Below are 27,880 nucleotides of genomic sequence, written 5' to 3' on the forward strand. Positions count from 1 at the left end.
GAGATCGTCGTCTTCGTCGTCGTCGTCGTCGTCGTGTTGACTTGCCATCCATCCTGTGCGAGGTTATGAAATGGATCAAGCGCAAAAACGGCAGCAAAATATATTATGTAAAATTGTCACTACTGACTGGGCAGAATGGCGCTGTTGATCGGTGCTCCGGGGATGTTCCTTTTAAGGAGGTTTAGATTTACGAAGGCAAACGCGTACGGCTGCGTTGACGAAACTCTCTCTCTCTCTGCAGCAGAGCAAAATCGAATCGATTGCTGATGAAACTAATTGGCAAATGCAAATTTCCGTCATCATTTCACTGGGTTAGTGTAGTGGGTTACGAAAGTAGGACGGCAGACAGGTCTGAAATTAATGACTTTACCAAAGTTCGAATGGCAAGGTGGATTGTGCAATCCTGTCCCATTCCATGGGCTTAGGCTCAGATGTCTGCCACGGGAGAGAGAGAAAGGCTTCAACAATAGAGGTTAGCCGAACCCAATTTGCAAACATGTGCTGTGCAGTGCAGTGCAGTCGTAAACAGTGAGCCCTCAGTGTTGTTATGAATAAAATTTGCAATTGATGGAAAGGGTTCGTTGTGCAGAGGTACTGCCTGCCATTTGTCATGGTTGTAATTGAATGCAATAAATTCTTCCGACGAGATTCATGCAAGTGCGCGGAACTAGTTTTGCACGGGTTCGGAAGTGTGGAAATTCAAGGAAAGAGTGTCGAGGAAGGGATGAGACGGTGAAGTGGAATGTGGGCTTTGGCCTTGAGATTGGACTGGTTTAGCCATAGTCATGTAGTTGATCATTCCGGACATGTTTGAAATATGATTTCAGATGGTTTGCTTCATCATGAGTTGTTTTGAAAATATTATCGGTCAAGTTTGAGAACTCCGATTGTTTGCAAATATTTGTACAGATTCCGTAAAAGAATAACAGACCGACATACGAATCGAGGTCAATTTTAGAGTCACTGTCTAAAGCACCTAATCAGACTGTACGTGAGGGTGTCGGCCTGTTTCGTTACAAATCACAAAAAAACGCAACCATACCTTTGTGGTAACACGATCCGCCAGCTCTGTGTTGAAATATCAGCTGCCAAGGTTAGGACATGTCAAATGGCTAATTTATACTGGACCAAATAGGCAACCCAGGCGTTGTCACTCGCAGTTGGTGGTGGCTTCAGACCTTCGTAAACCTAATACCATACCGTACTGAGAGAGTACGGTATGTTTTCGAATGTCAATTGCCTTTACTTTTGCGGCGATGTAGGCACACGCGACGACGACGCGCAATGTGTACCCCATTTGAGTAAAAAGCGACGGGCTGGAAAAGGGTCAACCAGCGGCAGTCCTCAGTAGCAGCACCAACGGCAAAAGCTCTGTCCGTAGGGCTGGATCGCGGTGATGGTTGGTTGGTAGCAGCATTCTTGAACGTCATCTCAATAGCAACAACACCCGCGGCACTTTCACACGACCGACCAGAGTGGTACTGTGTACCGTACCGGACGACAGGGTAGACGCCATAAATGGGACCTTGATGACCCGGCAATTTCCTCCGGGCCAAAATAGGTATAAGTATCTTCTGGTGGTAGGCAGGGTAGAGGGATGAGGGAATGGCGAGAACTGAAGACTGAGCTACTGGTGCTGGACCGGCGGCGGGTAGAGTTCATTGACGCAGGAGCGATATCAGGAAGCGGGTAGTTGAAATTGAAAGTGAATTCGGTGCGCTCGACAGTTTATGGAAGTTGATAATGTGGGATGGGTTGAATTCGGAATTTGATTGGTTTTCCTTAAATCGACTACGTGTCCTTACGACTGGAAGCGATTTTATGTGACTATGTGGTTACTATTGTTACTGAGATCCAGAAAAATAAAACGCCGAGCTGCTCGGTGGTGCCCATATCGTTAAAAAATATAAGTGTGCATATTTTTTCCTGGCACTAGAAGCATTTCTGAATTCAATGCTGGCCACAGATCCAAGATCTGTCGAGAAACAACCGAGATCTGTCAATTTCCTTAAAATCGTTTCCGGTAAAGTAAATTACTGGTTACTTAATCTTTTGAATCAGGTCAATATGGCTATCAATCTTCATGATTTTTCAGCGTGATTACTCCAGAGTCGTTTTCAGCGGCACAAATTGCGATGACCATCCTTGAGTCTCTTGGGTTCCCCGAGGGAAACTGGCAAATTTGGGACATGACCGCAACCATATCACTATGGGTATCAAACTTCAAGACTTTGCGGCGGTTACCCTGGAGCAAGTTATGCTCCGAGAGAAGTGAACGGGAGTTGATCACTTTAAGGTTTAAGCTGTATTCAAACCTTAGCGGAGGCATGAGCGGAGCGGAGCTATTGATAGACAAATAAACTTAAGAATTTCATATGGCTCGACTTACGAACGACACATATGAGGTAGCTCTTATACGCCTTTAGCAATTTCTTTATACCAAGCGTTGAAAGACGAGTGGTCAACACACGCCCCGTAATATCTACGTCCATCGTTCGGTTCCAGTCTGCAAATCCCGCTCTGTTTAATTTAACTTTATTCATCCAGCTCAGATTTGCTCTAACGATTCATCATCACTGGGAAGGGAAAGATCCACGCAGAGCTAAAAAAAACTAGTGGCCCGTACGGCGATCCTATGCACGGATTGAACTCACGAAAAAAATCGGCGTTTGAGCGATGCCGTGTTTACTAAAAATGAACTGATGGCGTAATGCTCGCGTTACTTTAGAAAAGAGACTATCAACTTTTACAAACAACTTGTTAGGCCCTTTTTACGCGAATCGAAGAACGCCCACGCAAACCAAGAGTACTATCGGGAGGGGGAGAATTTACCCTAACGATGGTGCTGTTGGTTTGCGTGGGCGTTCTTCGGTTTGCGCGAAAAGGGCTTAACAAGTTGTTTATAATAGTTGCTAGGTTCTTTTTCTAATGTAACGCGAGCACTACGCGATGTGTTCATTTTTAGTAAACACGGCACCGCTCAAACGTCAAATTTGTTCGTGAGTTCATTCCGTGCATTGGTCAATTCGCAGTTTTACCTACACGGTAAAAAAAAGTCTTGTTCATGTAAAGTGATTTGCTGTTGAATTTGCACTACTTGCCAAACATTGCAATTCGATGCTCGATTCATTGTGCAAATCCCTTGAAAGAGATCATTTCGAAGCACGATGAAATCAACAGCAAACAGCTAAACTCGAAATGTCAACCATGACAATATATCATCAAAGTTTAAATAATTTATCCTTGGATTTCATTTTTGCTGAAAATGGGGTTAAATAAATATATAGCCTTGTTCATACAACAAGCCTTGTTGTATGTTATTCAGAATGTGACCATATCATATCACTACCCAGATCACATGTTTCCAAGTTACATTGAACAACATCGCAAGGCTTTTAGTAGAAGCAAGGCGAGACATTGAGCAATAAATTTGATAAGTTTGACACTGTTTTGTAATCGAAATTATCTCAATAATACACTATTATTGACTACAGCAACAATTTCGTATTACTCACGCTCTAAAACGCAAATTATTTCGGGTGGAGATGGAGAATTATCGCTTCTCTCGCTGAACTTCATGTGTTGTTGACTTGCCATCTTCGCGAGTAATGTTTGTCATGTGCGTTTTGACATTTGCTTTCAAAAGCGCAACTAATCAATTTCAATTGATGAAAACAGTCGTGCCGATTCAAAAGATAATAGTACATATTTTTCAACGACAAATCACTTTGCTTCAAAACGCAAGTAACTTGAAAATCAATGATAAATCACTTCAATTTGTAGTGCCGCATAACACACTGAGTCAAGTGCAAAAGCATTTGGATTAGATGTGATAACTATTTACCGTGTAGGTTCGCCACTAAAGAACCTGTATTTATAAAGAGGCGACATTTTATCGATTTGACAGGTCTTCTGCTCGACTGGAATGACTTTTATTATGACTTTGACAGACAATCGATTGTTCCAATGTTGACATGTCGTCTATTTATAAATTCAGGCCATGAATACCTAGAAATAATCAAGAGAAGTCATTTTTTACAAAAGCTGTTATGCCCTAATTCCAGCTCTATCTAGAGTTATCAGATCAACGTTTTGTGATGGTGAACTGGGTCATTTAAAAATAGCGTTTATTCACTCGTTCATTCTGGTGAGCTAGGTCTTAAGCTCAGTTCAAGAATGAATTATCCGGCTCTAGCCAGCGGATGGATGGCCAGCGTAAAAAAATATCTAATAAACAGGTAATTTACAAGAACTCTAACGTCATGATAAAATTATGACCTGCTGTTCACCAACAACAATTTAGCCACGTAATATGATATGTGCACTTAATTAACCACTTTGTCAAGCAGTTTTGGCGTGACTTTCTACCAGCGATTTTTTTTTTATGAAACGCACAAATGTTGGCTACTTTTCTCGTAGTTCTAGAAGAAAATAAATCTCAAAATAATGTTTTATTTCGAAGTTCGAGTGGTAGTAAATGTCATTTTTACTGCTCGAATGAAGTGGTTATTTACCCAAGTAACTAACAAGCTCGCTAATTCGCCTTTTTGCAATATAATGCTAATATGCGGCGAATATAAAGCTTGGCATGCCCTATGTTAGCCTGTATCAGCCTTATAATGTAAAAAGGCGAATTAGCGGGCTTGTTGGTTATTTGGTTAATGCGGTCCATTTAAGGGGACGTTCACCGCTCCAAAACAAATAATTATGTTTTGATTTTTCAAAAAATATTGAAAAAAGGTATCGAAAATCTAAACATTTTTTTTAAGTCATTTTGGCGTAAAGTTGGACTCAAAAAACCACAAAACATCGACTTTTCGGTTTTGCTGAGGGTCCATTTTTTTTCATGATGAGATAGAAAAAGAATTTTTGCATGTAATTTTTGACAAAAATCTAAGGAAGAACCTGATTTTCTTGGATTTTTGATAATTTTTCCCAATATTTTTAGAAAAATAAAAACGTACCGAAAATATTTTTTTTATTTTCGGGCCGGTAAACGATACGTTGTACAGAACCTAATGAGTGGAGTTAAGCGTAATGTGCGAGTGTACGGTTATGGTATTGAAGTTGAATGAAATAAATATGCCAAAAGCTTACAAATGGGTTATTTCTTGTTGCCTGAAAATTTGAAAAGGATCGGTCAACTAGGTAATTTTCTACAGCGTTTTTTTCCGTGATGCAATTTGCTGTGGGACACCCTTTATTGTTCACTTGACGGTTGGAAGAACAAATTTAATTGAAAAAAAAATCAGTATCTCTGAAACACCTCCACTTGAAATCGTAGGTACACTTCTTTCATTTAATGTTGATTTCATAATCATTTTGGCTAGATCTTGGATTTTCGAATTTTTTCAATATTTAAAAAAAAATATGTTACTATTCTTTTGCGATTCTTTTACTTATTTAAAAAAAATCTAAAATCCAATATGGAAATGGGAGATTACATTCAGTATTTTATTAATAGTTCTAAATGAAAAGTAGCGTCATTTTAAGAAACCAATTGAATGCAAAATGTGATACTTTTTTAAAAATGTTTGCGTATTAAAACAAACTTTTAGTCTACGGCTATGGCAGTTTGATCTATATAGAAAGAGAGGGTGCTTACAAAAAAAAAACCCTTATCTATAGAAACCACCAGAGTTCATTGCTCTCGTTCTCCAATATGCCTATAATCCACACTTCTCTATCGATCTCTTCAAATGGAAAATAATAAATTTGAAAAATGACAGCAAATCGAACAGAAAAAGACTTCCTTCTATGGACCTCATCAAATACCGAACACCATCGGCAATGACAATCGAACCAATAGTTCCCGTGGCACGCACCAATCGTCACCACCCCAGCCAACGGCAGAAACACGAACGGAGCAAGACTTGTGGTGAAACTGCAGCAGTTGCACATTTTCTCACTCTCACTCTTCCTAAGCCACTTTTTCCCAAGGCTTTGTACTATCCAAGTCATGACGCGCATCATCGCTACGCGGAGATCTCCAGCACGTTCCTTCGTACTGTCTGTCGGCCGGTTGGTCGATCGATCGATCGATCGGTCGTGGTCTATAAGAACTCCCGGGTCGGTTGTGGAAAATATCACGAAAAGTCAAGGTGCTGCTGCTGCTGTTGAGTGCAGCAGCCTTACAACAGAAATCGAAAGTCACGGACACGGACACGGACCCATATTGTGACGTGATGGGTTGAATCGGACCGGCTGATCTTCCGGAAGGTTGAACCGATCAAGTGGAAGCGTGGAAAATGTGTGCGCGGCGACGTCAATTGTTGCACGTACCTGGTATCGAAATTCCTGACGTTAAGTGTTTCTCCGGTAGATCATGGATCGACCTCGGGGCCACTATGTCATGGGGATGGGCTGGCACTGGAATGAAAGAGATATCGATATTAGTAGATTAGCTCGAGCTGATTGAACTGTATGGTGTTGTGAAAGACCTTTCAAAAGATTACTGGCAAAAAAAAACAAAGAAATATGATTATGTCTCAATATAAACTCTCCCAATCGGAAACTGAAGCGACAACATCGGTGTCCCATTGACGCTTTTGAAACACCTAAGCACATCTAAATGGCGTGCATCTTCGTCATTTTAGCCCGAAGCCACACGCGACAGACACTTCTCGAGTGTACCTCTAATCTTGTTGGCGGCATCTTCCGGAGCGCGAGAAAGAAGACACGCTCAAAAGTGTTACCGAATGAATCGTAAATCAACTCTGCCGGGAGTGCGCGATCGAGGCCCTATTAATTGGTCTAATCAGATCACAATAAAAAAAGAAATGAACTGAGGCAAGGATTACGCATTGAGCTCTTTGTGTCCCTGCCCTGGCGGTGTCCGGTCGTCCGTTGTTCGAGTCGTGACGATGAAGAAAGTCTGTTTCAACTTGTTCGGCAGACAACTGTCGATCGGCCAATAAAAGGGCTTTAGAGTGAGAGAAAATTGACCATAAAGAGGCTACACTTTTTTTTTATGTGGAGTGAATCGAAGAGGTTTTTTTTAAGTTAAACGGTAATTTGATGGGTAAAGTTATGGCGTACTTTGTCGGGGATGTGTGCTGTCATCTGGAGAAGTAGATGGAAATGGAGTTATGTAACCAAAAAGCTTTACCGTGACGATAACTGTTAACGGTAAGGTTTTACCCGGATGTAATTTTGAATTTCGAAGGGGCCAGATTGGATGTTTGTATTATTTTTAGAGGTTAAGTCAAGTGTTACATCATTTTTATTTTATTTAAGTACTGAAGATTAGCGGCGCCGGTGGTGTAGTGGTAAGTGTTCAATCCCAGTCGGTGCCGCCGGGATGTTCTGAAGCATAACATCTCTGATCACGTCTTCCTTCGGAAGGGAAGTAAAGCCGTTGGTTCCCGGTTCATGAGTTGATGGGTCGATAGGTAGGGTCCAGGCGTGGGATCTGCCTCCCTTGCGTCGGTAGCATTGGTGCTCAGCACGGAAAACAAGATCGACGGAAAACAAATTAAGGGAAAAAAAAAGAACTGACGATTTCACTAACAATAATCAAAAGTATACTATGACAACAAATTTAAACTAAAATGTGTTTATTTAAAATTTACCAATTTGGATTTTTTTTTAATAAATTTTCGATATATAATAATATATTTTCTGAAATAAGATAAGATATTTGCAACTATAGGTTTATAAATGCCGTAGCCAGAGGACACAGAAAGTGGCGAATACCGAATTCAGTTACACATAATAATCAATTATCTTGAAAATCTATTTATTGAGCTCCGAAACCGAAGCAGATTATCCCTAGAAGTCCCAGAATTTGGATGTCGAAGATTCCAATAGGCTTTCAGAGCCTCGGATAGGCATTTTAAATTTTTCTGAGTTACAGAATCGCATTTCTTTCGAAAACCAGCAGCGCAAAGGTTTTGAATCAGTCATAAGCCCCAATTTTGAACACAGATAGGGTATTAGAATCCTTGATCTGGAATAAATCGAGATCCAGGAACAGCATTTGTTTGAGATGTAAATGTTCAGAATTCTAAGGTATAAGAAAATTTTCAAAGTCATGAGTCTGTAATGTAGTTTCTGTAACATGAATCATTTCCATATATATAAAAGAAAAAAACAACTACGCAAATAAATAGAAATTGATTGACTGATTGATATCCCTTATTTAGAAGATAAATTAAACTGAGAAATTGTTATTAAATTAATAAAGTTAAATATTCAGGAAGTCAGCATGTCAGATTTCATACGATGTCTAAGAAAATTACGTTTTGAATTTTCAAAAATATAGCAAAAAATTATCGAAATCATTTCCGTGAAAAATATTTTTTTCTTTGTCATCAGCTCAAAATTGGACTCAAAAATTGACCTTTCGGTTTTGTTTAGAGCCAAATTTTTTTCACGATGAATAAGTAAAATATTCTTGCATGTAATTTTTTTCAGAAATCTAAGATTTTTTTTGGCTTTAAGCTTTCCTTTAATGACATTGGTTAATTGTAAAGGCTCTTGTGGAAATCGATAAAAAAAAATTGGATTTTGGTACTGATAACATGTTCAAGATAATTTAGAATATAATTCCTTAGGAATTTTGGTGTTGTGGTGAAACCAGTGCTGCAAAATCTCGAAAATACACGGCGATATTCAAAATTCTGTTTGGACATTCATTTCAGCTAATCGTCAAGGCATACCATGTCAATTGTCGGTGACAATTTTGTCAGTGACGAACATGTGCAGATTTTATTAATAGCGAAATTAGATGCCTTGAGCAAAACAATTACATGGAGCCGTTAAAGTCAACAAGCATCCACGTCCTGAACTGCTTGGATAACAATAATGTGAATCAGAATGCACGAAATTAAACTTTTTGTTACCAGGTGAATCTTTGTCATTGACGAAAAAATGAATAAGGTTTTGACAAAGGTTGTTTTTTTTATTATGATCAAGTCTATCAGTGACTATTTGAATAACAATTTTGTCAATATCGCGTGAAAGTCTGTCAATAACAGTGATAAATCTCAGTACTGAGTGGAACCAAGTAGTTGCTATGACAATTAATCGCACATAGCTTAGAACTGAATAAAAGACGGAACAACTCTGTGTCCCTTAAAAAATGCCACAACCAAACGCCTGTTAATTGGGGATCAGACGGACCCTCCTACAATGCCTTCGATCCCTGGTCTAGCCGCGGGGACCATTGAAGGTGGGCTCTCAAGGCCTCTTTTGATTACTCCCGGCAAGCTCGAGCTTGAGGCACTTTTGCGCTCAGGGTCGGCTTTTATCAAGGGAATGTGCTTAACAAGAGTCCAGTCACCAGATAAAAAAACTACACAACGCAAACTAAAGTTAAACACATTTTTACTCTGACTTACAGCAATGGTATGTGTGTTTGTGGGTATGATGGGACGGCCGGCTGCTGCTGCAGAAGAGCGTAGTAGAACGTTGTAGGTTCGCGATCGGTTGTTGGTCATGCGGACCGAAAAGCACCTGATCGGCTGCGTTCGTTGATCTGCTGGCTGGATACGATGGCGTCGGTACCCCTGGCCTAACCTCTATGGACGGAGGCCACGTGGGCTGTGGGTCTATTCGTGAACCTGCGATCACAATGGACCTTTGGCTGGTCGAGGTTTGGGTTTGGCTACGCACCTCGCACGGGACTTTTATTCCAGGTCAGCTGTTTTAGCTAACCGGTAACGGAACGACTTCAACCGGAATACAATGGGTCCTGGTTCGACTTTCTCCAATTTAACAATATAAATTGAGATTATAGTCACTTTTCCACTTCACTGTGCACAACTGGTCTAGTTTCGAGATGTTTCTCACTTAAGGTGTTATTTGGAAAAAAAAAACATTCCATCACTAATAGGACCACCAGTAGCCTCTCCCTTTCAGATATATCATTTTTCATCGTAGTCCGTTGCCTCCTCCGTGGTAATGCATTTAGCTCTGCATCAGCTTTTCCCAAGGGTATCGGTTTTCGTGTATTGTAGTGTAACAAATTGTGTTCTTAGGTTATCAATTTGAATTTGTTTCTTGAGTGTGCATGCAATTAATTTAATCCTAGCTAGGCTTTTATTTATGAATTATTTAATATAGCTGCATATAATATTCAATATGTTAATAAATTGTATTGGTTAGGATGCATCATTTGATTGAAAAGTCTAAATATAAAAATCAGTTTGAGGAGAATTCCATTGGAGCTTCGATGGAAGCTTCAAGTTGAGTAGAATTTCAAAGTAACTCTGAAGGTCTATCCCAAGGATATGTCCTGAGAAGAATTCCAATGAAGTCTTTAATCAAATTAAAATATGATTCTGGGAACAATTCAAAGAAATATTGGATTCTCAAGGAATTTTGTGAAAAATTCCAAGGGAATCTTGGGGAAATTTAGCAACCTGTTACATGGTTTGGTTAGTTTTTATTCGTTAAGAGACGTATGCTAGTTCATTTATGAAATTACATGGTAGCTCCGAGGAGAATTTTAATGATACTTCCATTCCAATTCTGAGTAGTATTTCAAGGAACTTGAAATTCCAAAGGAATTTTTAATAAAATTTTATTGGCGGACAAAACATGAGGAATGTTTAGGAGAAGTCTAAGCAGACTGTGAAGAGAATTCCTGGTGAGTTTTAAGAAAGAATTCAAAGGAATTTAAAAAGCACTCCAAGGGAGTTCTTGTTAGGAAATATGAGAAGAATATCAAGGAAATACGAGAGGATTCCAAGGGAATTGAGTTCTGATGATAGAACCAAAGAAATTCTAATGGGAACCTCAATTGAATTCTTAGAAAACTTTTCAGGAAAGTTCGAGGAGCATTAAGAAACGGAGGAGAATTTAAAGGGAATTCATACGAAAGTTCCAACGAAAGTTTTGAAGAGTGTTTCAAGGAAATTACACAGAAATTAAACTAAGAACACATTGTTTAAGTTAATTTTAAGTATTCGCTATGTTTCAGGCGTCATACTAACGAGTTCAACAGTTTAGTTAAGTATACTTTTTTGTATTATAATCTCTTTAACACATTTTAACGTCGTTCGTGATTTTTCCGGAGATGAGATTTGAACTCGTGACCTTTAGAATGAGAGACATGGATACTTTTGTTTTTTTTTTTTTCAAACGGTAAAGGAATATACGCATATTTCCAGGCTCAGTTGAACTTTAATTGGCCACGTTTATTCCAATTTTGATTCCATTTGTTCAGTTACGGATACTGATTTGAAAATAACCGATCATGAGACCTTAGTGATTAATGTCTTAGACCATGTTAACGATAACGATAATTTTGTAAAATTAAAGTGCTGGAGGAAATATTCGAAGCAAGCTGTTTCGAATCTTGTTGAGAGGAGCGTGGATTTTTCATTCATGACCGGTAACTTAGATGAATCTACAGCTGTTCTTAATAACGCTTTGAAACGTGTACCAATCAACTAGTTGAGCAAAAGTTTGTTTCTTTAGAGAACTCGAACAGCTGGTACAATTTGGCTCTTTTGCGTCTTAAACGGAAAAGGGACAAATGGTACAAAAAGTTTTGTAGATCAAATAATGACAATCATTGGAATAGGTACACAATCGCGCGTAATAAGTATTCACAATCGATAATGAAAACTCGTTGTGAATATGTTCAAAGGAAGATTGATCAGCTTCAAAACAACAGCAAAGAGTTATGGAAAATGTTGAAATCTTTATTAAAACCTAGCAATTGCAACCGCGGTCCATAACTTTTAATGGCACATTGGAACAGCCACAATAAGTAATTGCAGCTAAGTTTAATGATTATTTTGTAGACAGTGTTTCATTGATTAATCAATCCATTGAATTGGTCGATGAACCTGAAGAAATAAAACAGCCAGTCAAAAGTAGTTGTGGATTTGAAGTTTTTCACCCAATTACATTAGATGAACTTAGAGTTATTTGTTTTTCATTAGGAAAATCGGCTGGAGTAGATAATGTTAATGCTAGAGTTATTCAAGATTGCTTTCATGTCATTGGCTACATATTGCTGGACCTTATTAATGAATCATTGCAGACTGGACATGTGCCACAAGTTTTGAAGGAATCCTTAGTAGTTCCTATTCAAAAAGTTGCTGAAACGATTAAAGCCGAAGAGTTTCGTCCCATCAACATGTTGCACACATATTAGAGAAAATTTTAGAACTTGTTGTTAAAGGCCATCTGTTGGAGTATTTAAATAGTAATAGTTTGTTGATACCAGAACAATCGGGATATCGGAAATGTCGTTCTTGTGAAACCGCGTTGAATTTGGTATTAGCGAAGTGGAAAAATAACTTGGAGTGTAAAGATACGATTGTTGCTGTTTTTTGGATCTTAAACGCGCTTTTGAAACCATTTCTAGACCCTTATTGTTGAGATCAATCAAGCGCTTTGGAATTACGAGTACTGCATATAAATGGTTTGAAAGCTATTTGTCTGTTAGATCTCAACGGACTGTTTTTAATGATTCTGTTTCCAGTCCCGTGGGGAATACCCTTGGAGTGCCCCAGGGAAGTGTATTAGGGCCCCTGTTATTTATTATGTATATTAATGACTTGCGACGTGTTTTACGGTTTTGCGACATTAATCTTTTTTGCAGATGATACTGTGTTATTCATTGCAGCTAAGGATTTAGATGATGCCGTTTTAAACTTGAATGAAGATTTGCGTTCTCTAAGTAGATGGTTGAAGTATAAGCAGTTGAAATTGAATACAAGTAAAACTAAATTTATGGTAATGTCGCGGAATAGGGTAAATGAGAACGTCTCTGTTGTAATTGATGATGAGACTATTGATCGCGTTCGGGAGATTAAATATCTTGGTGTGATTATTGATGACAAAATTAAAATCAACTCTCACATTGACAATGTCATCAAGAAAATTGCCAAGAAGTATGGAATTCTATGTCAACTGAAACACGTTACAAATACAGCTATACAAATCAATCATCTCTCCTCATCTTGACTTTTGCTCTTCCATTTTATTTCTGGCCAATGAAACACAAATATCGACATTCCAGCGCTTGCAGAATAAAATAATGCGATTGGTGTTGAGATGTAATAGATTCACTTCCTCAACTTTGATGCTAGACGCCTTACAATGGTTGTCGGTGAAGCAAAGAATTGTATATTTGACTATGGTGTTCATTTTTAAAGTAGTTAACGGTTTGCTGCCTCGATATTTGTGTGATCAAATTGAAAGAGGAAGTGACTTTCTTAGATATAATACTAGAAACGCGGTTGAAATAAGAACACCACATTTCTTGACTTGTGCTTCACAAAATATATTATATTATAAAATAATAAAGGTTTCCAATTCGATGCCTAGACATATCAAACGTTCAGCAACACTTACAGAATTTAACAGACACTGCATTTCACACGTTAAAACTGTCTTTTGAACAGTTATCCAGTGATTTTTTTTTATGAATTGACAAATTATGTATCTTGACGAAGTTATCTCTTACGGATTATTTTGTATGGATAGCTGTCTTAATGACTTTTGGCAAAAACTATTTTTTCGCCTCGATGGTGATGATGGATTTTTAATATTTGATTTGATAGTAGATTAATTAAAAAAAAAAGTAGTCTACAAAGGTTTGAGCCTCGCGCGTGTATAACGGATATAGAGGACTGAATTTAACATTTGATAAAAAAAATGCAATTTTGAAGCTTATTTGAAAGAGTTAGTAGTAAGTTTTCTGGCAAATGTTAGGGGTTCGTGAGCTTTCCTGACATTGCTGAAAATTATGATAGCATCAGATTGCGGGGTTGCTGGTGTAATAGGATGCTTTATTGATTGTTCATTAACTCTTGATTGCTTGTAATACTTATGAATATTTTAGGTGGACAAAAAGGCGAACTAAGAGGTGGACGCCTGAGCTTTTCCACATTTATATCGCTGTGAAGCAACTGTAAACTCTAGAGGGAATTTATATCTGTAGCTGAAACCAGTTCGATTTTGTTTGCTAACCTGGTTAAAATGTCATATTTAATTATCTTAAAGATAAATCGTCCAGCTCAAACCTTTGTAGGGGTAAGAGGTGGGACCATCATCATCATCTTTTTTTTTCTAGATTCTGAGAGAATAATCTTTTTCAACCTGGGTCCCTTAATTGTTTTCAAGTTTCTGGCCTTAAATAAATAAATATCGAGAATAGAGCGTCAATTTTCACACTGTCGTACTTAGCGGAACTATCAATCTATCCTCTTCAGAACGTTTTCTAGCTTATAAATTATCGTACTAAAGCTTCATGTTGATATTAGTATAGCATTTCCTTCCAACTCTGAAAATCGTTAACTTCACGAATGAAGTAATAAAACATTTTGGTTGAATGAAAATAATGCACCCCCCCCCCCCCCCCATAAACTGTCTACTTAGTTTATGTACAGCTCCAAACATATGCAGAGGATTTAATTAAATTCAACCTTACATTGGATGTAAGCTAAATTTGTTTTGCGTGTAAGACATTTTAAGATTCCGAAGACTTTTTGAACTTTAAGTTAAGAATTTTGCAATGAGAATGAATGAATGAGAATGTCTTCATATGTTAAGGTGCTTCCTTCAAACGATATGTCGTAATTGCATAAATTGACAAAACATTCTATCCTGATAACACCTTAACAACTGGTGACTGATGATCCCTAATAACCATGACCCAATATTCAAGGTCAAGCAGACTTTCGAAGCTGTTTTGGGTAACAATAACCTAAATAAAGCGGTTTTCAAGCGCTTTCAACCAATCCATCCATAAAGTTAAATCACGAAATAACAAAGTATCCATAAACATACATGCATATTGAAAGTAAGAAAAAGAAGCGAAAAGGGAAGGACGCATTTATCAAATGCTTGATCAAATTCAATACAGGTAATTGAATAATTTATGCCTCTAGGGATCACTAATCGCCAATCGTAAATCCACTTGGCGTGATGTGATTACCAAAATTAAAAAAAAAAAACACCTCTCATAAATTTCCTGCCACGAAATTGAATTGACACCGCTACAAGGGTAACCTTAGAGGCCCTGATCGAGGTCACGGCATAAATCATCCTAATGACCCACATTGGTACGGAAGGGCCTCAAAAAAAAATGTTGTTTTGACGAATTTCTCACTTCACAACAAAGTAAGACGCCCATTTACATATCCCGGCCCGGACCGAATCCGCAGCAGGCGCTACGAGGCAAATGATAGATTAAACGGTGTGTGAGCACCTCGAAAAAAAAAATCAGGAAATTATAGTCTTCCGATACTGAAGCCGACCCCATACTGCGAACATAGCCGAGTGGGGCCGCTCCTCGGATCGACACTCTAACTGTGTTTGCCGACAGCAGGTCGTTTCTTAAACGTTTCCGCGTCTTGAGCCATAAATCCGAACCTCATTCATGTGCGCGGACACCTTCTTCAAATTACATCGCTAGATGGCTGTCATACGGACACGTATGAAATCGATGAACGTGAACGTTTAGACCCTCTTGCCCGGAGGCCACACCCATTGACCCGTGTCGACGCGCGGATACAACCGACCTACCGATCAATTCGTGCCCCCCATAAAGCATTGTCGTTGGGTGCCCAAATTGGTCGGTTGGAGGTGGGTGGAGGTGGTTCAATTACCGCCTGTTTAGGGGGCAATTTTCGCGAAAAAAGGTGAGTGTGCGAAAGGACTCCGCGGGGCCTATTCTAGGTAATAAATTCCAAACTGGCAGTTATGTGGCTATATTTCCGCATTTCTAATTGCGGAAACTTTCGGAGGAGTTCATGACAGGACGGTGCTGGCGATTTCTTGTGAGACATGGTGTATGGGATTTTGGACAATTTAGCCCCACAGGGTGATACATGCTAGGGATGTATTGACAGATTTATTGATTTTGTCCCGTGTACGAAGGAAATCGATGATATATAATTCAATTTGCTTCCAGGTTGGCTGGTAGAAATTTTACTGTTGCTGAACTAAGCCTTCCAACGACAATAGCCCATTTAACAAACCATTTGTAACCACTTCGCTTAACAAGATTGCTCAGTGCGCTTTCCGCAGATCACAACGCATGTATCGTAGCGGATTAATTATCTCGACTATTCACCGACCGACAGAACCGAGGCCGTGTTTCCACTTGTAAAAGGAGAGATTCTTGAAATTCATAACTGGAAGAGAGATTCTTGGCACCGGCACCGCGGTTCTCGCGTCGATTCTTTCCCATTCATTAGCAGCCGAGCTGTGAGCTCTTGTCCCGGTAGCGGTACTCCTCCAGGCTAACACAAAACGACCGACTGACCGACCGACGCGCGTTATGACGGAGCACGGTATGCATTTCTTTTTAATGGACAAACATCTCGAGCAAAATGATAAATCTCTCCGCTTGAACTCGGCTTAATTAGTCCCCGATGACGAAGCTGCCCCCTCGCTTTGCTTGGTTTCCGCGTGGCGTGAATTGCGGCTTTCTTCGCCGCCACAGTGACCCAGTGATTGCAGCAGCTCAAGTGCACACACTCGCGCTCACACGTTTGATGAATGAATGACTTTGAACTTGAGCCGTTGCCGACGACGACTGTCCAGGAATTCGTCGATCCGCCCGGTTTGATGTTGAGAAATGCTAAGAATTACTGTTAATTATTGATGTTTCATAAGTTGCGATGGATTGATGCATCTGCGGTGGAGCAACTCACGATGAACAGGCAGGCAGTAGCTCGAATCCCGTTAGACCATTTTTACGTAACCCAGAAAGACAAATTACGCAAACGTGAATAGGTCACACGCAGATTCCTACCTCGCGGGGCAAAACGTGTGAAGTTCGACCTCTAACAGCCGGGATTGTGGTGGAGAGAAAGGCAGAGAAAAGGTAAGTGCGGGAGAGGGTTGAAAATAATACGGCTGGACAGGAGCACGATTTTCCGGGCCATTGCGTCACTTGAGGCGGATCACGATTTTTCGGGATTGCTTTTTTATGTTGCAATCGGACGGATTTGAAGCAAATAAGCTGCTTACCAGGAGTTATTTGAATTCAGTGGATTCTCATAGCTGAGCATCTTTCGATAAAAATCGGTCAACTGTACACTATGGTTTACTATTTTATAATAAAATAGGTGCGAAATTATTTTAGACTGGCGAGGTTCTGAGTTTACTGAGCAAAAGATTAAAAAAAAGGCTTTAGACGAATCATGACAAAAAATATGCACTCATAATAGGGGAAATGGATGTTATGTCGGCATAAATGCCTCTAATTTGGGCCCATACATAAATTCAGCAATCGACTAAATTTTCAAAAGCGACCAAAATATTCATTAGTACCGTCCCAATGACGCGTTCATCTAGATTAAATAGATAAATAGCAGATTTTTAGCGATGGGCCCAATCTTAGATCCATAGGCCAACATTAGAGCCATTTCCCCTATTATACCTAGACGAAAATTCCAATACTACGGCCACTAGACCTGGACTATACTCGTGGAGGACCACGGGCCCTTGGTGTTATCGAACGGAAGAAGGTGCCATCTACGACGGAGTGTTCCTCTGAAATTGAAATAATTTTCCTCTTTACAAAGACGAGTAAGCTTAACCTACGTCGGAGACGAACCAGCTAACGGCTAAAAGTCTCCTTAATAAAGATATAAAAAAAAAGCTTAACCTATGATCGAAATTTGTTTTTCCAAGTAGAAACCTCACGTTGCTTCAGAAACGGCAAATGGCTTCCTTTACTGGTACACTCGGAAAAAGGGCTGTGACATCAAATTAAACCATGACTTTCCCGTATCTCTCCTGATGCCTGATATCGATTTGCGAATTCCTTTGTTCTTTTGACTGAGCAAAGGGATTAGGCATATTTTGAAATTCCTTTACTAGTCATTTGGCAAGCTTATGAGTGGAGGATCCTTCTGCCAAGATAATCTCCCTCATTTCGTCTCCTGGTTTGTGAATCTTTGGTAAACCTTTGATCCTAGGTAGAATATAGGTTGAAACATTCAATTAACTCGTAGTGTTGCCAATAAACGCCTTGCACTCTTTCAACGTTTTATCCACATGTTTAACCATAGATGGGAGGGTGTGAATCCTAAGCTGCCTGTAGGAGCCATTAGTATTTTTTTCCGTCATAGTCCTTTTTGTACAAAATCACTACTGCATTACCTTTGTCCGCTTTTGTATAGAATACCGGCTTTGTTTTTAGTTGTCCGAGAATTCGAATTTCCTTTTTTTATTGGTTTTGCTAAGTGAATGTCCCTTTCCGTTTTGTATTGTCTCTGAACAAATATTCCTGGCAGTCTCGTGTAATTGAATAGGAAGTGTGTGAGTGATTGCAGTCTCCATGTCAACGATGGCCTCTTCCACGTCAGGCTTTGAAGAAATCGCATTTCTAATCCCTTGTTGAGCAGTGTCAATTCTCGCGTCACTTTTCAAATAGACCAATGTAACATATCCACCATTTTGAGAAAACCGAAGTTGAAGTTCGACAGATTATTATTTTAACTGTTTAAAAACAATACATTTTGCAATACTATTTTTAATGTAGTATGTGTATAATAACGTTGAAAATTCAAAAGAAACGGTAAAATCACAATTTTACTTTGAATTTCATGCTACAACATAGAAAAAACCACATAGGACGTTTTGACAAGTCGAGTTGTACATCGGACATGTTACATTGGACGATTTTTCTCAATGACATAATCAATGAGTCATTCCTCGCCGATAGCTTGAAGTAGCCGGACGTAGTTTGTTCGTGTCTCCGTTGCGGGTATTGGTTTCGTAGCCGGTGGAGTTTTTTTTTCCCACCATAGTGGTTTTTTTATATCGCGCGTTTTACCTACCGTGGACGAAGTTCAGTGCCCAAGGCAACCGCAGTCAGCAGAGGAAGTAGCCACCTTTAGCGACGCTATAGGTGGACTATCATCTCACCGTCATCGTCTCATCACCACTCCAAAGCAGCAAGCAACAACAACAAAGCAGCAAACGGAGTGGCTGCACCAGCTTACACAGCCGGCACCGGCCGGTGTTAAGTATACTATACAATAGTCTTCTCTAGCCCATTGCCGCGCTTTTGTTATAAAATTTTGCGCGTGGCTTTGCCCTCTCCCCTGATAGGGTTGTGAGGGCTATAGTGGTGCAACTTCTTGCAACTAGTGAAAAGTTTTTTTTTTTTTTTTTTTGATAATTTTGTTTTTGTTTTGCTTGGTTGTTTATACACTGGGCAACAAAATATTAACATCTAGTAGTTAAGTAGTTTAATTGGTGAAGGGTTTTTTTTTAGTATTTTTTTTTCTTTCCTTTTTAAGCGGTTGTGCACCGCTTTTGCGCAACACTCATGGCGTCTTCGGATACCTACGTTGCGCGAACTAGATACTACCAACCGTCTTCGAAAGGACCATGGGTTGTCTTTTTTCGGCCTAAAAATAAACCTTTGAAAACTCTCGACATTTCGAGAGACTTGCTGCGGAAGTATCCGGGAATATTGGTACATAAGGAGAGATTCAATAAACTGCGTGTAGAAGCACCGACTTATGATGTGGCAAATAAAATTGCTGAACATGAGCTGTTTAGTGTTGAGTACAACATCTACATCCCTTCTCGAGATTTGGAGATAGAAGGTGTGGTCTCCGACGCGAGTCTGAGTGTCGAGGACTTAAAAGGAGCATCGGGTTGCTTCAAAAACTCGAAAATCGGTCAGCAGGTACAGATACTGGATGTTAGGCAACTGCATTCAGTATCTTTGCAAGATGGCAAGAAAATTTATCAGCATTCAGACTCGTTTCGGGTGACTTTCGCTGGTTCAGTTCTCCCAAACTTTGTCAAAGTTGATGGTGCTTTTTTTCCGGTGCGGTTGTTTGTACAGAGGGTATACAATTGTACCAACTGCAAAAGGCTGGGACACTCAGCCAGCCATTGCGGCAACAAAACTCGTTGTGGCAAATGTGGTGAAAACCACAAAGAGGATTCTTGCCACAAAGAATCAGTAAAATGCGCTTATTGTGGCGAGAATCCTCATCCCTTGCAGGAGTGCCCGATGTACAAGCAGCACTCCGATAAAGTGCAGCGTTCAATCTCTGGACGCTCCAAGCAGTCATATGCACAAATGGTGAAGGCTGCATCAGCCGTCCAAGATGAAAATCAATTTTCGATTTTGTCAGCTGAAGAATCGGACTCTGACTCATCCGATGAGGGTGACTCTACGGTGGTACACGCACCTTTGAAAACGAACGGATCCTCAAAACGAAAATGCTCCTCCCCGAAAGTGCGCCGTAAGAAAACTAAAGTCACTCCCAGAGGATTGCAAAATTCCCAGGGTAATGGGGATGAAAAAATTAAATCGAAGGCTCCTACTGCTCCACTTCCTGGCTGCAGTAAGGATTTTCCGCCATTACCCAACAAAGAAAAGAAAAACAAAAAAGCTGCTCCTCAAACTTCTCAAAAGAAATCCAAGTCCGAACGCGGTTTGCTAGCTTTTTCGGACATTGTGGAATTCATTTTAAATATGTTCAACATACAAGACCCTCTTAGAAGCTTAGTTTCTGCCTTGCTTCCAACATTAGAATCATATCTTAAGCAATTGACTGTTTCATGGCCCCTCCTTGCGTCAATCATATCTTTCGATGGATAATTCGTCGAACGAGGTTGAAGATATGATCACGGTGCTACAGTGGAACTGCCGTAGTCTAGTGCCTAAACTAGACTCGTTCAAATTTTTACTTCACAATTCTGATTGTGATATATTTGCTCTCTGTGAAACATGGCTTTCTTCCGATAAAGAACTCAACTTCCACGATTTTAACATTATTCGCCTGGATAGAGACGATTCTTATGGAGGAGTACTTTTAGGGATCAAAAAGTGCTACCCTTTCTACAAAATTTCCCTTCCTGCTCTATCAGGCGTCGAAATCGTCGCTTGCCAAATAAATGTGAAGAACAAAAATCTTTGCATAGCTTCAGTATATGTTCCACCAAGAACTTCCATTAGCCGTAGTCAAGTCTGGAATCTAGTTTCGATTCTTCCATCCCCAGTATTATTTCTAGGTGATATGAACTCCCATGGTACTGGGTGGGGCGATCTATACGATGACAATAGAGCGGCAATTTTTTACGATTTATGTGACGATTTCAACTTGACTATTTTGAACACTGGTGAAGTGACACGTATAGCTAAACCTCCGGCTCGAGAAAGCCGACTCGACATATCTTTGTGTTCAAGATCACTATCATTGGATTGTCTGTGGAAGGTTATCAATGATCCCCATGGTAGCGATCATTTGCCAATCATCATTTCAATTAAGTGTGGCCGTCAATCTGCAGAACCAACTCGAGTTCCATTTGATCTTACAAGGAACATCGACTGGCAGAAATATGCAACGGCGGTGACTATCGGTATCGAATCAATAGATACGCTCCCACCATTGGAAGAATATCGGTTCCTTACCGATTTGATATACAAAAGCTCTCTGGAAGCACAAAAAAGAAAAGTTCCAAGTGCATCCTTTAAAAGGAGACCAGCCACACCTGGATGGGACGAAGAATGCACAAAATTGTATGTAGAAAAATCTGATGCTTTCAAAGCTTTTCGTAGACACAAAACCTCCACATACTTCGAGGAATATTCAAAGCTTGAGGCAAAGCTGAAACAATTAATCAAAGCAAAAAAACGCGGTTATTGGCGCAATTTCGTCGAGGGACTCTCACGAGAAACCTCAATGAACACCTTGTGGAGGGTGGCTCGCAACATGCGTAACCGCTCATCTTCTAATGAGAGTGAAGAATACTCCAACCGATGGATATTCGATTTCGCTAAAAAGGTCTGTCCGGACTCAGTTCCAGCACAACACATTCTTCGAGAAGCGTCTCCGAGCGGCAGCTCTCTGGATAGGCCATTCACAATGCTGGAATTCTCTATGGCTCTTCTTTCATCGAACAACTCCTCACCGGGAAGCGATATGATTAAATTCAATCTTCTGAAAAATCTCCCAGATATCGCTAAAAGACGCTTGCTAGACTTATTCAATTCCTTACTAGAAAACAACATTATACCGCCTGAATGGAGACAGGTCAAAGTAATAGCCATTCGAAAACCTGGCAAACCAGCGTCTGACCATAACTCATACCGTCCGATTGCGATGCTTTCGTGCATTAGGAAATTGTTGGAGAAAATGATCCTTCGGAGACTCGATCAGTGGGTCGAAACAAATAACTTGCTATCAAATACACAGTTTGGGTTCCGCAAGAGCAAAGGAACAAACGATTGTCTAGCGCTGCTTTCCACAGATATTCAACTGGCCTTTGCACACAAGGAGCAATTGGCTTCAGTATTCTTGGACATTAAGGGGGCTTTTGATTCAGTTTCCATTGAAATTCTGTCAGACAATCTGCACAGATGTGGACTTTCTGGAATTTTAAATAATTTCTTGTACAATTTGTTGTCAGAAAAGCAAATGAACTTTTCCCTTGGACAACTGACAACTTCCAGAATTAGCTACATGGGCCTGCCCCAAGGCTCATGTCTCAGCCCTCTTCTTTATAACTTTTACGTAAAAGATATCGACAACTGTTTGGCAGAACAATGCACGCTAAGACAACTTGCAGATGACGGTGTGGTTTCCGTAAGAGGTCCACATGCCGTGGACTTGCAAGGACCATTGCAAAGTTCCTTAGATAACTTGTCCTCTTGGGCTAGGAATCTAGGGATCGAATTCTCGCCGCAGAAAACTGAACTGGTAGTGTTTACTCGAAAGCGGTACCCAGCCCAAATGCAACTTAAACTTTTGGGCAGAAACATTACTCAATCATTGTCTTTCAAGTACCTTGGGGTCTGGTTTGATTCAAAGTGCACTTGGAATACCCATATTACGTATTTGAAGCAAAAATGTCAGCAGAGGATCAACTTTCTCCGTTCAATTTGCGGCACATGGTGGGGTGCTCATCCGGGAGACCTCATAACGCTTTATAAAACAACTATTCTCTCTGTTCTAGAGTACGGCTCTTTCTGCTTTCTCTCGGCAAGAAAAAGTCACCTAATAAAATTGGAACGAATTCAATATCGTTGTCTGCGTATTGCTCTAGGCTGTATGCACTCAACGCATAACATGAGTCTCGAGGTTCTGGCAGGAGTAACACCCCTTCAGAACCGTTTCTGGGAGCTCTCTCTCAGAATACTAATCAAATGCGGAGTGACGAACACACTTATAATTGCTAATTTTGAAGAAATTCTTGGGCTGAACACACAATCTCGATTTATGAGAATCTACCACCACTACATATCGTCGGATATGTGTCTTCCTTGTTATACTCCAGACCGTGCTCACTTCACCAATCGCAGTTCCTCAATTGAATATGATCTGTACATGAAACAAGTGATTCATGGGATTCCAGATCAACTTCGAACTATTATAATCCCGCGTATTTTTACTGAAAAGTACCAACACGTCAATTGCGTCAAAAGATATTTTACAGACGGGTCACGTCTCAATGGATCCACTGGCTTCGGTGTCTTCAATGAAAACTCTAGCGCCTTCCGCAAACTTCAGGAACCTTGTTCTGTTTATGTTGCTGAGCTGGCAGCAATCAACTTCGCATTGGGGATGATTTCCAACATGCCCGCAGACCATTACTTCATCTTCTCGGATAGTCTCAGTTCGATTGAGGCTATTCGGTCGATGAAACCAAGTAGGCACTCATCTTATTTCCTTTCAAAGGTAAGGGAGCAGATGAGTGTACTGGTCGAAAGATCATATATGATTACCTTTGTATGGGTCCCCTCACATTGCTCAATCCCAGGCAATGAGAAGGCGGACTCTCTCGCAAAGGTGGGCGCGCAGGAAGGCGAATTTTATGACAGGCAAATTTCACACGATGAATTTAACCATTTAGTGCGTCAGAGTACCCTTTCGAGTTGGCAAACCGATTGGGACACTGGAAATCTTGGACGGTGGTTACATTCAATTATTCCTAATGTTTCTTCGAGAGCGTGGTTTAAAGGCTTGGGCTTAAGTCGTGACTTCATTCGCGTGATGAGTAGACTTATGTCCAACCACTACTCGCTAGATGCTCATCTCAATAGAATAAACCTCGTGGACAGCAACATCTGTCGGTGTGGAAACGGTTACGATGACATCGATCACGCAGTTTGGCAATGTACGGATAATGACGCCGCCAGAGAGCGACTTTTGAATACCCTCGAGGCCCAAGGAAGACAACCCTATATCCCTATCAGAGACGTGTTGGGTACCCGCGATCTCTGCTATATGCAGTCGATTTATGTGTTTCTGCAAATGTCTAGTATAAGAATTTAATTCGTTTGTCTTTTGTATCTCTTTATTAGTTTTTGTTTGTCTTGTCCCCCGTCTCGATGAGTCTCATCGTCGCCCACTGGTCACCATAGCCGGTCGAACTCCAGACGAATCTAGAACCACACTACCATTCATACTGGCGACATCGCTCTGATGAGACAACGAAACCCTACCCCAAGCTCCTCCCCTTTTCCTATCCTTCGACAATGTACCCCTCTAACCTCGAGTAAGCCGCGAGTATTCGGCCCAACTCCTACTAGGCATAGAATTAAGTGAATTTTGTTACAAACAAAGAACAATGAATTATCGGCTCCGTAAAGCTAACGCGATTGAGCCTTACAAATAAACGAACTAGATAAAAAAAAAAAATAATCAATGAGTGTTACATTGGACGTTTTGTCTACATGATACTAGATTCCCTTTCACAGATTTCAGAGTATAGTACCTAACTTTAGATTGGCCCCGCCTTTGGAAAATGAGCACCCATCATGTTAGGCAGTCCGAATGACCGAAGTAACAATCATGTACCCATCAGTTCAAACTGTACATTGGACAATTTACGATCAATGATTATCTTAAATAAATGAAAGTAAATTTGGATGGATGTTTTTGTATCACATACAATGATAGAAGAGCAATAGTTTGTTAGCGTTAGCGTTAGCGTTGTTATGATATACTTCGTAGATTGGATACTAGCGACACTCACGTCTCTTCTGAAATTCTCAGTTAGACTACTTTCAGGAATAATGCTGAGGAGTAAACATTGGTTCCAATCTAAACAAGAGTAACAGAAGCATGACTATCGCTATTCCCGGCCACGCCCATCTTTACCATAACTAGGGACAGGGAAGGAAATGTTGATGTAGTACTTACTTAACGAGAGGCCACCGACTTAGCGACACCCTCATAAGTGCTACGGAGTTGGAGGGTTGGGTAGGGTATTCGGTTAGGTTGCATGGTAACTTTTAACTGCTTGAAGTTATATGTTTTTAAACGGAAAATGTTTAATGTTAAATATACTACATATATAATGTTTACTGTCAAATGGTAAATTTTAAATTTACAATGCAAAATTTTATATATGAAATCATAAATGTCAAATATTAAAGTGAAATGTTGATAGTGAACAAATATATGTTAAATATTATCCTATCATATTTTAATAATTAGATATTAACTATTAAATGTTAACAACTAATTAGTAACTTTGAAATATTAACCATTGGATTTTAAAGGATTGCATGTAAACCAATACATGCTTATCATTACATGTTAACCATTATATGTTAGCTGTTATATCAAGAGTGAACTTTGAAACAGTCGTATCTGCTTTTCTAAACAATGATTCAAACGAAAATTTATCGAAACTGTTAGCTCGTCCACGCAATCTAACACCACAATAATGTTGAGCAAACATTACGCTACGATGGTGATGTTCGTTTGCGTGGGCGAGCTAAAAGCAGTGTCTGTTTTTATCATTTACCATCGCACGCAAGGAGTAGTGCTTCAACCCAGTGTAGGGTTTTTGATCTAATTTCCGTCTTACTAAGCACAACGCACGCTTTACCGCTCCTTCTTGAACGGGTTTTAACAATAAATGAAATGTTTCTATCAAAGATGACTTCTAAATTTAAACCCCCTTCCGTTGAATTTGGTAAAGAGACACACATAGTTGAGATATTGTTAAAAATCTAACACTGCTTCTTGATTCCAATTTCGTCCTACGAGATTCAATTCCGTCCAAACGCATTGAAAAGCCATTGGATTTTCTTTGCCCTACGGATGAAGGTAGAAAAAGCGAGTTTGCTAGGAGCGCTTCTTTTGTTTTGAGAACAATGAGTGTAAATATTCACCCAATACGCTCTAATAGGTTTTGTGTTGTAGCTTGTGAACTAACGCATCAGTAAAAACGTATTACTGATTTTTTTTTTTTATTAATTCATTTGATAAGGCTCAACCGAATTAACTTTACAGAGCCGAGGATTCTTGGTCACTATACAATACATCTTAAAACTATAGTCAAAAGGTACAACACAATGAACACTTTATCTTCCGCTATCCAAAAAGCCTCATCCATCAAAACTGGAGCCGCTTCCAGTGGTTTCATTGTATGGTAAATTGTTGTACGCCAACGAGGGTCAGAGCGCGTCCATTGCAGCAATGGACGCAAAACGTGGTCAGCACTGTATTACTGATTTGTGCACGGTCAAATCATAGATTATACTGATGTTTTCTGCTCGATAGAACAAAAATAGACGATTACGATGAAGTAGCGCTCTACCCTAGAAGAATTACGTTTCTTTTAAAAATCTCCGCTGTAGCGTACGGGTGAAATGAACATATGAGTTCATTATACATCAACAAATACGTGTTTGTTGATAACCAGTGCTGAGTAAATGCGCAGCTACAAAGCAAGGCCATGTTGGAGGTGGCCGGGTTCTCGATTCCCGGTGCGGTCTAGGAATTTATCAACTTCCCTGGGCATAGAGTATGATTTACTTGCCACACAATTAAACTAATCGCGAATTTGTTTTTGATTCAGTTCCAACCTGGATCGGGTATCAAGATCTGCTTGTTGCCTTTCAAACGTCAGTGTTAACGTTTGTTTTTGTAACCTGGCTTGGGTTGAGGTTCGCACTGACAATAAGCTCGGGTTCGCACGGGTTGGAACTGGTTCCAACCCGGATAATAAACAAATTCGCTATAATACAAAAACAGTTCAGGCATCGAAAGCTCTCAATTAATAACTGTGGAAGTGCATCTAGAACACTAAGTTGAGAGCACGCAATAAGCTACTATGCGATAAGCAATAAGCTACTATGCGATAAGCAATAAGCTTCAAATGCGAAGAAGAAGACGTAGAAGAAGACGAAGAAGAAGAAGAAGAAAAAGAAGAAGAAGAATAAGAAGAAGAAGAAGAAGAAGAAGAAGAAGAAGAAGAAGAAGAATTAGAAGAAGAATAAGAAGAATAAGAAGAAGAAAAAAGATAACCAGTGCTTGCTTATCCAATCCAAAATTGTCAAAATCAGAAGCGTACTTCAAAGGCAAAATAGTCAAATTCATTTTGAGCAAAATTATAATTTTGAATACTGCCGACCCCAGAGCCTAAAACCTCAATTGACCACTTTATCAAGCAGTTTTGGCGTGACTTTCTACCAGCGATTTCACAAAACTGGACCAACTAATTTATATTTTTTTATGAAACGCACAAATGTTGGCTACTTTTCTTGTGGTTCTAGAAGAAAAAATCTCAAAATAATGTTTCATTTCAAAGTTCGAGTGGTAGTAAACGTCATTTTGAACTGCTCGAATGAAGTGGTAAATTCAGCATGAGGCAATAATTTCCAATCGTTCTGTGTGTAAAAAAACAACACAACACGTTGTTTGAGCCCTATATTAGTGTTAAATGAAAATAATCATATTGTGTTTGATCATCCGCAGACGAATATTAATATTGACAACAACACAGGCGATAATGAACATACAGCTTAGAATTAACATAAACAAATGACGATTTTGATACTAGCACGCTTACTTAAAAGTACCCATTATTGAGTAAAATTTTGCTAATTTTAGAGTAAAGTGGCTCAACTCATGAAATTAATCTAACCGACTTAACATATTAATGAGTATTCGATGAATACTTCAGAAAATGAGTCTTT

The 27,880-nt window shown here is 39.7% G+C and overlaps 1 protein-coding gene across 1 annotated transcript in view; it reads right to left on the reverse strand.

Annotated features, from left to right (window-relative positions):
- The window catches only part of Pura (Puratrophin-1-like), a 152,774-nt gene that overhangs the window by 61,225 nt on the left and 63,669 nt on the right, over positions 1–27,880 (reverse strand). The window contains exon 3 of the mRNA XM_065231683.1: positions 6,283–6,369. Within this exon, the coding sequence (XP_065087755.1) occupies positions 6,283–6,369 (87 nt within the window). The remainder of the gene's footprint in view (positions 1–6,282; positions 6,370–27,880) is intronic.

Source organism: Ochlerotatus camptorhynchus, unplaced genomic scaffold (genome assembly GCF_037179485.1).
Source record: "Ochlerotatus camptorhynchus isolate MF236.1 unplaced genomic scaffold, CSIRO-AGI_Acam_v1.1 ptg000360l, whole genome shotgun sequence".
Lineage (NCBI taxonomy): Eukaryota > Metazoa > Arthropoda > Insecta > Diptera > Culicidae > Ochlerotatus > Ochlerotatus camptorhynchus.